General features: G+C 51.4%; 1 protein-coding gene across 1 annotated transcript in view; it reads left to right on the top strand.

The window, feature by feature from the left end:
- The first annotated feature begins 1,675 nt into the window (after positions 1-1,675).
- HECTD3 (HECT domain E3 ubiquitin protein ligase 3) overlaps positions 1,676-14,392 on the top strand; it is an 80,530-nt gene continuing 67,813 nt past the window's right edge. Inside the window, exons 1-13 of the mRNA XM_075832042.1 lie at positions 1,676-1,914; positions 2,539-2,889; positions 3,332-3,492; positions 6,960-7,052; positions 7,330-7,465; positions 8,361-8,476; positions 9,959-10,072; positions 10,878-10,960; positions 11,485-11,650; positions 11,955-12,036; positions 12,967-13,149; positions 13,720-13,772; positions 13,869-13,875. Of these exons, the coding sequence (XP_075688157.1) occupies positions 2,569-2,889; positions 3,332-3,492; positions 6,960-7,052; positions 7,330-7,465; positions 8,361-8,476; positions 9,959-10,072; positions 10,878-10,960; positions 11,485-11,650; positions 11,955-12,036; positions 12,967-13,149; positions 13,720-13,772; positions 13,869-13,875 (1,515 nt within the window). The 5' untranslated portion in view covers positions 1,676-1,914; positions 2,539-2,568. The remainder of the gene's footprint in view (positions 1,915-2,538; positions 2,890-3,331; positions 3,493-6,959; positions 7,053-7,329; positions 7,466-8,360; positions 8,477-9,958; positions 10,073-10,877; positions 10,961-11,484; positions 11,651-11,954; positions 12,037-12,966; positions 13,150-13,719; positions 13,773-13,868; positions 13,876-14,392) is intronic.

Genomic DNA, 14,392 nt, shown 5'->3' with positions numbered 1-14,392 from the left:
ACCTAGGAACTGGGCGAGACCCACAGAAAGTGACCTAGGAACCGGGCGAGACCCACAGCAAGTGACCCAGGAACCAGGCGAGACCCACAGCAAGTGACCCAGGAGCCGGGCGAGACTGACAGCAATTGACCCAGGAGCTGGGCGAGACCCACAGCAAGTGACCTAGGAACTGGGCGAGACCCACAACAAGTGACCCAGGAGCCGGGCGACACCTACAGCAAGTGACCCAGGAGCCGGGCGAGACCCACAGAAAGTGACCTAGGAACCGGGCGAGACCCACAACAAGTGACCCAGGAGCCGGGCGAGACCTACAGCAAGTGACCCAGGAGCCGGGCGAGACCCACAGAAAGTGACCTAGGAACCGGGCGAGACCCACAGCAAGTGACCCAGGAGCCGGCCGAGACTGACAGCAATTGACCCAGGAGCTGGGCGAGACCCACAGCAAGTGACCTAGGAACCGGGCGAGACCCACAACAAGTGACCCAGGAGCCGGGCGAGACCTACAGCAAGTGACCCAGGAGCCGGGCGAGACCTACAGCAAGTGACCCAGGAGCCGGGCGAGACCCACAGCAAGTGACCCAGAAACCGGGCGAGACCCGCAGCAAGTGACCCAGGAACCAGGCGAGACCCACAGCAAGTGACCCAGGAACCAGGCGAGACCCACAGCAAGTGACCCAGGAGCCGGGCGAGACCTACAGCAAGTGACCCAGGAGCCGGGCGAGACTGACAGCAATTGACCCAGGAGCTGGGCGAGACCCACAGCAAGTGACCTAGGAACCGGGCGAGACCCACAACAAGTGACCCAGGAGCCGGGCGAGACCTACAGCAAGTGACCCGGGAGCCGGGCGAGACCTACAGCAAGTGACCCAGGAGCCGCGCGAGACCCACAGAAAGTGACCCAGGAGCCGGGCGAGACCCACAGCAAGTGACCCAGGAGCCGGGCGAGACCCACAGCAAGTGACCCAGGAGACAGGCGAGACCCACAGCAAGTGACCCAGGCGAGACCCACAGCAAGTGACCCAGGAGCCGGGCGAGACCCACAGCAAGTGACCCAGGAGACGGGCGAGACCCACAGCAAGTGACCCAGGCGAGACCCACAGCAAGTGACCCAGGAGCCGGGCGAGACCCACAGCAAGTGACCCAGGAGACGGGCGAGACCCACAGCAAGTGACCCAGGCGAGACCCACAGCAAGTGACCTAGGAGCCGGGCGAGACCTACAGCAAGTGACCCAGGAGCCGGGCGAGACCTACAGCAAGTGACCCAGGAGCCGAGCGAGACCCAGAGCAAGTGACCCAGGAGCCGGGCGAGACCCACAGCAAGTGACCCAGGAGCCGGTTGAGCAAGACGGGTGTGAAATACTCTAATAAAGGAATTTCAGTGAATTTAACACACCCCTCCCCATTGTATGTGAAACCCAATGTAGCTAAGCCTATCGTGTGTGATACTGTCTGCTGAGCTGTGTATCTAATCCTATCATGTGTGATACTGTCTGCGGGTCTGGTGTATCTAATCCTATCATGTGTGATACTGCCTGCTGAGCCCTGTATCTAAGCCTATCATGTGTGATACTATCTGCTGAGCCGCTGTATCTAATCCTATCATGTGTGATACTGTCTGCGGGTCTGGTGTATCTAATCCTATCATGTGTGATACTGTCTGCTGAGCTGCTGTATCTAATCCTATCATGTGTGATACTGCCTGCTGAGCCCTGTATCTAAGCCTATCATGTGTGATACTGTCTGCGGGTCTGGTGTATCTCAGCTTGACTACTCTTTCAGAGAACTCCACTGCATTCTGTAGACTAGCTGAGTGATGGGTGCGCGGCTACTTGGTGATATACGGTAGCGGTAGTTCCGGGTTTCGCTCTCAGTCTTCCGGAGCGGCTGTAATGCTCCGTGATTCCGGGACTGCAGGTGAGGATCTGCGCTGCCCCCGGCCTCGGCCCTCTATACATTGACCTGTCGCGTATGTCCTGCTCCCTATAGATCCGCGTGTAATCTGTACTGTCACCCCCTATAGATCCGTAGTACGTGGCCCGCGGGCGCTGCTCGTGTTGTACTCGGGTCACAGCTGTAGATTATATGAGCAGTGATATATTGTGGATACAGTCACCTGTATAAACCTGCTGTATATGAGCAAAGGGCACCTATAGGATCCACACAGGGAGTATACAGAGCAGACTGACGGCTCCTATACACGATGTGTGTGATGTCCGGGTCATACAGATATTTCTCTACATTGTGTGATGAGCGCTCAGTGCCCCTATATCCATAGATGTCTGTGTACCGGCTGTACACGTCAGAGCGCAGGATCGGGTGTGGGGTGGGTTATATATATATGTATATAGCGCTCACCGTCACGCCGTCTGGACCAGGGCGTGATCATGTAGATTGTAAACTCTTGTGACGCTCTCGCCACGTATCAGAGCGGCATTAACCCTATAATCTGATTGGGGTGTTTAGAGCCCCCTCCCCCATATTTGCGGTAGACGACGCCACCGGATACTTTATTGTATAATAATCTCTTATTGTCTCCAGTCCAGTGAGGTCTTCGGGGCCCCTCCAGCCATGCAGGACGCCAACAACCCGCGCCGGCTCCTGGGCCGGATCCGCTGTGTTCTGGAGTGTATCGACTGTTTCCGCCGCGCCGTGCCGCTCCCCGAGGTGCTGCGCTACGTTCCTGGAGAAGTTCTATACAAGATCTGTAAGGACCCCAGCACGGCGTCCTCCGCCCGCTCCCTGCTCACCGTGTGGGAGGCCCCCGGATACTCCAAGCAAAACCTTAAGAAGCTGTCGCGTGCCACCGTCGAAGTCCGTAAAGGAAGCTGCGTCCGAGCCACGGGGGACGAGTACGGCAACGCTAATGGGCTCTGGGTCAAGCTGAGCAAGGTGGGAAATGACCAACTAATGGCATCAAACACGTGACCCTTCCAGGATACGTACAATCCTCCAATCACATCCAGAGCTGCAGTCTCAGTCTGCAGGATATCCCTGCTGCCCCCTGCTGGTTCATTGTGTATTCTCATATGTTGTGGGGGATGTAGTGTTTAAACATCTCTCACAATGCAATACAGCAGCGTGCGGTACATGAGCTCAGCTACGCCAGTCTTATGTCTGACCGTTCACTGAAGTAGCCGGCAGAATTGTGACTGCAGCTCTGGATGTGACTGGAGTATGAGACGTGATATAACTCAGGATCAGTAGTGGGTGAGATAAAACATTAGTCTCTTCCTAGACTCCAGTCCACTGTTTAGATGGGCCCCAGAAACTGAGGGGCCCCCAGTAGATGAATGATATAGAATGTCTCCCCATGACGGTGTCTGTTATACAGGAGCAGATGGAGGAATATAGAGAAAGCTGCGACATGGCGGAAGGCTGGATCCTCCTCAGCGGACAGGACGAGGGCGGTGACCGGCTGGTTGCCATCGAGTCGTCCGATAAAACCTTCAGACAGCAGCAGTTATTTGGGGTGGATTATAAACCCCTCAGCAGGTGACTGATATATATTTACACGTATGACGCTGCTGGAGAGCTGTATGTACACGTATGACGCTGGTGGAGAGCTGTATGTACACGTATGACGCCGCTGGAGAGCTGTATGTACACGTATGACGCTGGCGGAGAGCTGTATGTACACGTATGACGCTGGTGGAGAGCTGTATGTACACGTATGACGCTGCTGGAGAGCTGTATGTACACGTATGACGCCGCTGGAGAGCTGTATGTACACGTATGACGCCGGTGGAGAGCTGTATGTACACGTATGACGCTGCTGGAGAGCTGTATGTAGACGTATGACGCTGCTGGAGAGCTGTATGTACACGTAAGACGCTGGTGGAGAGCTGTATGTACACGTATGACGCTGCTGGAGAGCTGTATGTAGACGTATGACGCTGGTGGAGAGCTGTATGTACACGTATGACGCTGCTGGAGAGCTGTATGTACACGTATGACGCTGCTGGAGAGCTGTATGTACACGTATGACGCTGCTGGAGAGCTGTATGTACACGTATGACGCTGCTGGAGAGCTGTATGTACACGTATGACGCTGGTGGAGAGCTGTATGTACACGTATGACGCTGGTGGAGAGCTGTATGTACACGTATGACGCTGCTGGAGAGCTGTATGTACACGTATGACGCCGCTGGAGAGCTGTATGTACACGTATGACGCCGGTGGAGAGCTGTATGTACACGTATGACGCCGCTGGAGAGCTGTATGTAGACGTATGACGCTGCTGGAGAGCTGTATGTACACGTAAGACGCTGGTGGAGAGCTGTATGTACACGTATGACGCTGCTGGAGAGCTGTATGTAGACGTATGACGCTGGTGGAGAGCTGTATGTACACGTATGACGCTGGTGGAGAGCTGTATGTACACGTATGACGCTGCTGGAGAGCTGTATCTACACGTATGACGCTGCTGGAGAGCTGTATGTACACGTATGACGCTGGTGGAGAGCTGTATGTAGACGTATGACGCTGGTGGAGAGCTGTATGTAGACGTATGACGCCGGTGGAGAGCTGTATGTACACGTATGACGCCGCTGGAGAGCTGTATGTACACGTATGACGCCGCTGGAGAGCTGTATGTACACGTATGACGCTGGCGGAGAGCTGTATGTACCCGTATGACGCCGCTGGAGAGTTGTATGTACACGTATGACGTCGGTGGAGAGCTGTATGTACACGTATGACGCCGCTGGAGAGCTGTATGTACACGTATGACGCCGGTGGAGAGCTGTATGTACACGTATGACGCCGGTGGAGAGCTGTATGTACACGTATGACGCCGGTGGAGAGCTGTATGTACACGTATGACGCTGGTGGAGAGCTGTATGTACACGTATGACGCTGGTGGAGAGCTGTATGTACACGTATGACGCCGGTGGAGAGCTGTATGTACACGTATGACGCCGGTGGAGAGCTGTATGTACACGTATGACGCCGGTGGAGAGCTGTATGTACACGTATGACGCCGGTGGAGAGCTGTATGTACACGTATGACGCCGCTGGAGAGCTGTATGTACACGTATGACGCCGCTGGAGAGCTGTATGTACACGTATGACGCCGCTGGAGAGCTGTATGTACACGTATGACGCCGGTGGAGAGCTGTATGTACACGTATGACGCCGCTGGAGAGCTGTATGTACACGTATGACGCTGCTGGAGAGCTGTATGTACACGTATGACGCTGCTGGAGAGCTGTATGTACACGTATGACGCTGCTGGAGAGCTGTATGTACACGTATGACGCTGCTGGAGAGCTGTATGTACACGTATGACGCTGCTGGAGAGCTGTATGTACACGTATGACGCCGCTGGAGAGCTGTATGTACACGTATGACGCCGCTGGAGAGCTGTATGTACACGTATGACGCCGCTGGAGAGCTGTATGTACACGTATGACGCCGGTGGAGAGCTGTATGTACACGTATGACGCCGCTGGAGAGCTGTATGTACACGTATGACGCCGCTGGAGAGCTGTATGTACACGTATGACGCCGCTGGAGAGCTGTATGTACACGTATGACGCCGGTGGAGAGCTGTATGTACACGTATGACGCCGGTGGAGAGCTGTATGTACACGTATGACGCTGGTGGAGAGCTGTATGTACACGTATGACGCTGGTGGAGAGCTGTATGTACACGTATGACGCTGGTGGAGAGCTGTATGTACACGTATGACGCTGGTGGAGAGCTGTATGTACACGTATGACGCTGGTGGAGAGCTGTATGTACACGTATGACGCCGCTGGAGAGATGTATGTACACGTATGACGCCGCTGGAGAGCTGTATGTACACGTATGACGCCGCTGGAGAGCTGTATGTACACGTATGACGCCACTGGAGAGCTGTATGTACACGTATGACGCCGCTGGAGAGCTGTATGTACACGTATGACGCCGGTGGAGAGCTGTATGTACACGTATGACGCCGCTGGAGAGCTGTATGTACACGTATGACGCTGCTGGAGAGCTGTATGTACACGTATGACGCTGCTGGAGAGCTGTATGTCCACGTATGACGCTGCTGGAGAGCTGTATGTCCACGTATGACGCTGCTGGAGAGCTGTATGTCCAAGTATGACGCTGGTGGAGAGCTGTATGTACACGTATGACGCTGCTGGAGAGCTGTATGTACACGTATGACGCTGCTGGAGAGCTGTATGTACACGTATGACGCTGGTGGAGAGCTGTATGTACACGTATGACGCTGCTGGAGAGCTGTATGTACACGTATGACGCTGCTGGAGAGCTGTATGTACACGTATGACGCTGGTGGAGAGCTGTATGTACACGTATGACGCTGGTGGAGAGCTGTATGTACCCGTATGACGCTGGTGGAGAGCTGTATGTACCCGTATGACGCTGCTGGAGAGCTGTATGTACACGTATGACGCTGGCGGGGAGCTGTATGTACACGTATGACGCTGGTGGAGAGCTGTATGTACCCGTATGACGCTGCTGGAGAGCTGTATGTACACGTATGACGCTGGCGGGGAGCTGTATGTACACGTATGACGCTGGTGGAGAACTGTATGTACACGTATGACGCTGGCGGAGAGCTGTATGTACACGTATATGACGCTGGCGGAGAGCTGTATGACGCTGGCGGAGAGCTGTATGTACACGTATGACGCTGGCGGAGAGCTGTATGACGCTGGCGGAGAGCTGTATGTACCCGTATGACGCTGGCGGAGAGCTGTATGTACCCGTATGACGCCGCTGGAGAGCTGTATGTACCCGTATGACGCTGGCGGAGAACTGTATGTACCCGTATGACGCTGCTGGAGAGCTGTATGTACCCGTATGACGCCGCTGGAGAGCTGTATGTACCCGTATGACGCCGCTGGAGAGCTGTATGTACACGTATGACGCCGGTGGAGGGCTGTATGTGCACGTATGACACACGCTCTATTTACATACAGTCTTGTCCGTGTTCCTTGCTCTGCAGGTGGGAGGAGGTCGTGGACGTTACATACTCCATGCGTCTTGGCGGGAAACCGAGGATCACAGAACCCGATGTGGAGGCCGTGCAGAAACTACGGTGAGAGCCCGTTCTATCCGCGTCCTCCAGCATGAAACCTGTGCACTGGGAATACTGGGCCGTCTGCTGGGAGTACCCACGTTGCTTGGCTGTGAATACTCACCTTGTGTACATGCACCCCCCCCTCTCTGTGTATTCAGTGTACAGGGAGTACCCACCTTCTTAAAGGGGCAGACTACTTTACCTTTTAATGCGGTTACATACAATTTCCTGGGACTATTTGGGGGGATGGGATGATTATAGCGTCACTGGTGACGTAATTTTTCCTCGTCCGCAGGTTTATCCCCCCGTCCTGGACGTACGAGTGCGATGAGGATCTGGTTCACTTCTTGCATGAACATGTCGGGAAGGAGGATGAGACTTTGGGTAACATGAAGCAGTTTGTGGAAAGCATCAACGTGTCTTCGGCTACGGTACGGCACCGCGGCGTGACATGCCCCGCCCCCATTCTCCAGATATGGCAGTGACCACGTAGCCTCTTCTCATATTATAGACCTTTGATTCTAGTTACTTCATACAGTCTTGTGTTTTATTACCCCGCCCTGTGCCAATATCCAGATTATACCGACCGCACCGCAGAAAAACATCTGAACTTATTACCCTCGTAAATGGCCGCAGAACTAAAACGGCGCCCCCTCCTGGCGCTGGATAATCCGCCCCTCCCCCATTCTGTAAAAGCAGCATGACCCCCCCCCCCGGCTGTTTCCCCCTTCACCTTGTATGTAGAGAGGGGAGCCCTGCGAGGGTCCGCACCGCCCATATGGAGGGGGATGGAGCCCCCTGAATACATGCCATCTACTTTATAAGCCCTTGACTCCTTCTGTCAAGCCGGGTGACAACCAGACTCCCACCATTAAAGCTCACCCAGCTTTCCTGGAATCCTGAATGGTAAATCAGCCCAGTTATGCACTGATAAGTCACAGGGGATGTTTCACTTCGTTTGCCTTTCAGGATTCTAGGAAAGCTGGGTGACAACCTTTGGGGGAGCTGTCATAGCGGGCACATTGGTGGTCACCCAGCTTTCTAACGACTCCAGGCCTGATCTTTTTCTCTTCTACATGTAATGTGATTTAGAATTGCAGACGACGCTTCGTTATAAATTCTCGCGCGGTGTGAAGATGAAGTCGCCGTCAGACTAAAGATCTGATATTGTCCCGTTATCCGGATGTTTGTGCTGAAATATCGGATATTTGTCACTTTTCTACCGTGTGGACGTTTTTTATGGTGGAAGCGTCAGTTCTGACTGTAGCGAGATAAATAGCGATAACGGTCAGCGGATGGTCTGACGCATGAAATCTGCCGTTACAGGAGGAGAACAATCTGTCCAGCCTGACGGACGGACAACATGACACGTACTGGGAGAGCGACGGATCCCACGGACAACACTGGATCCAGCTCCACATGAAGGAAGGCACCGTCGTCAAGTAGGTGGGGGAGGGGGCTCTGCGTTATCTGCGGTGAAGCAAATTTTCGGTGAATTTTCAGGGTTGGCCTCATTTCTAGTTACCACCGATTATAGACGCGGTGATAGTCGCCATTGATCGCATTTTCTGGTTGTATCTATAAGAATTGAGTTTCACCTTTTGGTGGATTAGGATCCTAATTCTTCAGAGCCTGAGGAACTACAACACTCAGAATGTCCAAACTTATAGACAGCTGAACTCTGCCCACGCCTTAATGTGTTATTTCACCCTCAAGAGATTTTCCGACACCCGGTGCTCTCTTCCCACCACTGAAATGGCGCCTGATTGAGCGGTTCTTTGGGTGACCCCTGAGAGTCATTGTGTGCACAATGTATGGCGTAGCATGACAACTTGCTGACCGGCCCTCTAATGATAATGAGATGACTGTGCTGACCTGACCTCTAATGATGATGAGATGACTCTGCTGACCTGACCTCTAATGATAATGAGATGACTCTGCTGACCTGACCTCTAAATATAATGAGATGACTCTGCTGACCTGACCTCTAATGATAATGGGATGACTGTGCTGACCAGGCCTCTAATGATAATGAGATGACCGTGCTGACCTGACCTCTAATGATAATGAGATGACTCTGCTGACCAGGCCTCTAATGATTATGAGATGACTCTGCTGACCTGTCCTCCAATGATAATGAGATGACTCTGCTGACCAGGCCTCTAATGATAATGAGATGACTCTGCTGACCTGACCTCTAATGATAATGAGATGACTCTGCTGACCAGGCCTCTAATGATTATGAGATGACTCTGCTGACCAGGCCTCTAATGATAATGAGATGACTCTGCTGACCAGGCCTCTAATGATTATGAGATGACTCTGCTGACCTGTCCTCTAATGATAATGAGATGACTCTGCTGACCAGGCCTCTAATGATAATGAGATGACTCTGCTGACCTGACCTCTAATGATAATGAGATGACTCTGCTGACCAGGCCTCTAATGATAATGAGATGACTCTGCTGACCAGGCCTCTAATGATAATGAGATGACTCTGCTGACCCGATGTGTTTTAATTCCTTACAATTTTCAATATCTCTGCTTGCTTTCATTGAATGGAAGCATTTCTTACCTTTATCCTTACAGACCAAAAAACCCATCATGTCCTACTCCCTTTATTTTGGATGTGCCGCCTTGTCTCTCTTTTGGGTTCTACAGTAGGGGACTGTGGATGGTCCTGTTGAGGCCTGCACCCACTTTATCTACATATCCGGTGCTGCTATACTTTGTGTTCAATGTATCAGTCTGGACCCTCCTAATAAACCGCTTCTGATTTCTGAATTAATAGCTGGATATGTGATTGATGTGATCGGGTTCATCCTCTCGTCACATTTGTATGTGTTGCAGGTTACATGTCCGTGTGTTATATGTGACGTGTGAGATATTATTAAAGCTTCCCCTCCCCCCACTGATTTTTGCAGGAAGTTGCTGCTGACGGTGGACGCCACGGATGAGAACTACATGCCCAAGAGAGTAATGGTCTATGGGGGGGAGAGAGACAACCTGAAGAAGCTGAATGATGTCATCATAGAGGAGTGAGTACCAGGGGTGCCGGCAGGATCTGTTGCAGGGGCAGCTTGGAGTTGGGGGTCAGTATATAATATTGGGACATATAACGGATTCTTGTGGCCGCCATTTTCATATAAAATTTGTTCATACCAGTTATTCGCATCGGCCGACATCTGAAATTCTGTAAGTCGGATGTTTATACGGCCCCTCCCCCAGGGAGCAGAGAGCGACAGGGGAGCTGCATACAAAGCCCTATCTGTGTGTATAGTGTTACTATCCTGCCTTATCTAAGCCTCCAGCGGTGCAATAGAGTTGTCATTAACTCGCCTGCCCTCTAATGATAATGAAATGACTCTGCTGACCTCGTGCTCTTCTGATAATGATATTACTCTACTGACCCGGACTCTAATGAGATGACTCTGCTGACCTAAACTCTAAAGATAATGAACTTACTCTGCTGACTTGACCTCTAATGATAATGAGATGACTCTACTGGATCTGTCCCAGTTTACACAGCAAAGCTGACTAGTTAGTTGCAGAAAACAGGAAGTGCCAGTCTTTTGTGTCTTTAAACAAAACCGTGAATGTCTCCTAAGGGGAGAAGGATAGTTGGACATTGACCTTGCAATCGTGTTTTCTGCTCCCCCCCCCCCCCATAAGGAATAAATGTGGATGGAAACCCCCCATAACCTTTTAGCTTTTCCTTCGAGAAGCTTCATCCTCCTCCCCTCTAGGATCGGTTTCCGTCCTACCGGCGTTATGTTACGTCCAGTGTTAGCGCTTTAACCGTTCCTGTGTGTCGCTCTGACCTGTCCTGTCTTCTCCTGGCAGTAATCTCATTGGAGACGTGTGTGTCCTGGATGACATGATGTCTCACATGCCGCTCATCGAGATCCGGATCACTGAGTGCTTTGGTGAGTGGATGAAAACTTAATGACGACAAGAGAATAATGGCGCGCAGGGAAGCCGGTCCTGTATAAGCGTGCACAGTATTACCGCCCTCACTAAGGGTTTGATATGTGGCGTGGCCTAATATTTAAAGGGCCGGTCTTCTGTAAATAAAGCTTCATCGTTGCATAATGAAAAGTTTTGCTACTTTCTATTAGACTTCAATTTCTTACCAATTTCTCCGCTTGTTGTCAGTAAATGGAAACCTGCCCTGACCTATTCCTGCTCACACAATTGACCACAAATCACATACACTGTATCATACACTGATACATTGTAACAAGACCTCAGCCGTTTGTGCAGGACGATGTCAGGACAGGACTTTGGATGTAAATAAAGCATTTCCATTCACTGTCAGCAAGCAGCGATCCTAAAAATGGTGAGGAATTGAAGTAGAAATACATTCTGAAGCTGCAGAGTTTTCATGATACAATGTCCTCATTCAGACTGGAGCCGCTTTCAGTTCTTCTTTCTCTGCCTCTTCCTGTAGATGAAGGAATTGACGTCCGGATCCGTGGGATAAAGATTAAGTCGTCCAAGGAGCGGGATTTGGGGCTGACGGCCGACATGTTTCACCCTCCCAACCTGGTACGATACCCGCGCCTGGAGGCCATCGATCCCGACGTCCTGTACCGGAGAGCCACAGTGATCCAGAGGTCCGAACACGTAACGCAACGTCTACACCTCAATGCTGGAGCAGCGGAGTCCGACCACCACTAGAATAAACACCCGCTGGTCCGGCAGGCGTCTGAACATCACTGATACATTGTGGGATTGTATCTGTTTCCGGGTGACAACCAATAAGATTTCCAGTTCAGCTCTGACTGGGGTTGTCACTCAGCTTTTCCAAACTCCTGAATGGCAAATCTCCCAGTTATGAAGTGATGCATGATGGGATTTCTCTATTGTCGGGGGAATGCTCTTTAATAAGAATATTTTCTTACCTTCTCCGCCCCCCAGATTCGTCAAGCTGCTAGACCAGGTCCTGCATCACCTCGTTCCCGTCTGGGACCACAGTATCGGGACTTTTAACCAGTTGAAGGTGAGATTCTGGCGTCTCCGGCGATCAGGCCTGTAAATCCCATCACTGTGCAGATTATAAATGTTATTAAAGGCTCGTCCAGCCCTAAAGCGTAATAATGGTATAATGAAAAGATCTGCAACTTTCTCATAGACTTCAGGAGATTTAACAGAAGTCGTGAAGAAGAAACGCGGCGTCGCAGCCCAGAGCAGCCAATCACATTTCAGCTTTAATTGTCCAAAGGATCTATAGCAGGGGTCGGCCACCTTCGGCACGCCAGCTGTTGTAAAACTACAATTCCCAGCATGCCCTAATGGCCTTTGGCTGGAATAATAAAGCCTTTGTCGGTTAGGGCATGCTGGGAGTTTTAGTTCTACAACAGCTGGAGGGCCAAAGGTTGCCGACCCCTGATCTATAGAATCTGACTGGTTGCTATGAGCAACTGCGCCACTTTTCCTTTGCGCTACTTTTGATAAATCTCCCCCTATGTGTTTCAGTTCTCTGCTATTTTCAAGATCTCTGCTTGCATCGAGAGACTAAGATCATGCCCTGACCTTAGTCCTGCTTACACATCTGAGGGTTTGCTACAATTGTTTCCAGGCTAGACAATCCTCTGTGAACTAAACGTCATGCACTCCAGACTGATACATTTTGCCTGAGCTGATCCATTGCAACAAACTATCAGGACAGGAGAGAGATGAATGTAATGTGTTTCCTTCACAGAGGATATGCTACATTGTTCTGTTGTGACAAGCCCATCAGCTGTGTGATCAGGACTAAGTCAGGCAGAATGAACGTTTCCATTCCCTGACTGCAAGCAGACATCTTGAAAATGATGGCTAATTAATCATAAACTCTATTATAAAGTTACGGAACTTTTTCTCTATACAATAATAAAGCTTGGTTTGCCGATGACTGGACGCCGTCCCTTAAACGTCTCTTTGCTTTCAGTACATTAAACAGTTCCTGCTTCTGTCCAAGCGCCGCTGTCCCCTCATCACCCAGTGCCTGAAGGACTCCGAGACCAGCAAACCCAACTTAATGCCGCGTCTGTATATTAACCGGAGGCTGGCGGTGGAACACAGGGACAACCCGGCTCTGGACCCCACTTACAAGAAGACTGTGTTCAGCCAGGTACCGGGGGGCGATCCAGGAAAATATCCGTAATAACCACAGAAGTGCGACCAGGGGCGACGGCGGGAGTTGCATCTCTTCCCTCTATGATGAGATCTAATAATCCGTCAGATGTTCACTGTGCGGTTTTGCCGTGATCGGTGGTTTCTAAAACGACTTCTACGTAAAACGGCGATCTCCGTGCCGTGCGTAAGAGCCGCAGTCGTTGTTGCCGCTCGTAGTTTTCCCCATTACAGTCAATGGCATTAATGACTTGGTGAAAATGGCGCAAATTAATATATTCGATTAAATATCAACTCTCTAGGCACGTTAAATGCTTCACATCCGGCGACGTATAATTTGCACAAAAAATGGCGCACGCCTTAAATGTCACGCATTATATGACTTCTGTTGGTCACGCTCCTTTTTCTAGACTCTTACAAAGTGTCAAATAATTCGGCATAAATTTAGTGCTCACCATGTTTTGGCGCAATTTAAATCGTATATTTCCCCCATCGCCCATTCACGGATGATTTAGTGAAATATTCTGCAAAAATCTTATTCTTCATCTTGTGTGAACTCTGCCCTCAGGTGTATGAAGGACTGAAGCCCACGGATAAGTCGGAGAAGCCGCTGGATTACCGGTGAGTGCGGCCACTTGTCTGGATACAGAGACTCCATTTTACTTTCTGCGCTTTGCCATTTGTTCCATAAATTCTATAGATTGTATCTCACATAAGTCACATCGTACGATCCACACAATCGCCTGTACCCCTCTCCTGCCTGCAGCCTGTACCCCCCCTCCTGCCTGCAGCCTGTACCCCCTCTCGTGCCTGCAGCCTGTACCCCCTCTCGTGCCTGCAGCCTGTACCCCCTCTCGTGCCTGCAGCCTGTACCCCTCTCCTGCCTGCAGCCTGTACCCCTCTCCTGCCTGCAGCCTGTACCCCCTCTCCTGCCTGCAGCCTGTACCCCTCTCCTGCCTGCAGCCTGTACCCCCTCTCCTGCCTGCAGCCTCTGTAATATATGTTATTAGAGGACCGTGTCACCTCCTCACCTTCCAGCAGCCTGTACCCCTCTCCTGCCTGCAGCCTGTACCCCTCTCCTGCCTGCAGCCTGTACCCCCTCTCCTGCCTGCAGCCTCTGTAATATATGTTATTAGAGGACAGTGTCATCTCCTCACCTTCCAGCAGCCTGTACCCCCTCTCCTGCCTGCAGCCTCTGTAATATATGTTATTAGAGGACAGTGTCCCCTCCTCACCTTCCA

The sequence above is a fragment of the Rhinoderma darwinii genome, chromosome 7, assembly GCF_050947455.1.
Source record: "Rhinoderma darwinii isolate aRhiDar2 chromosome 7, aRhiDar2.hap1, whole genome shotgun sequence".
In the NCBI taxonomy this organism is placed as follows: Eukaryota; Metazoa; Chordata; class Amphibia; order Anura; family Rhinodermatidae; genus Rhinoderma; species Rhinoderma darwinii.
Note: the sequence above shows the minus strand (reverse complement) of the source record. Positions and strands in the feature narration are given on the sequence as shown.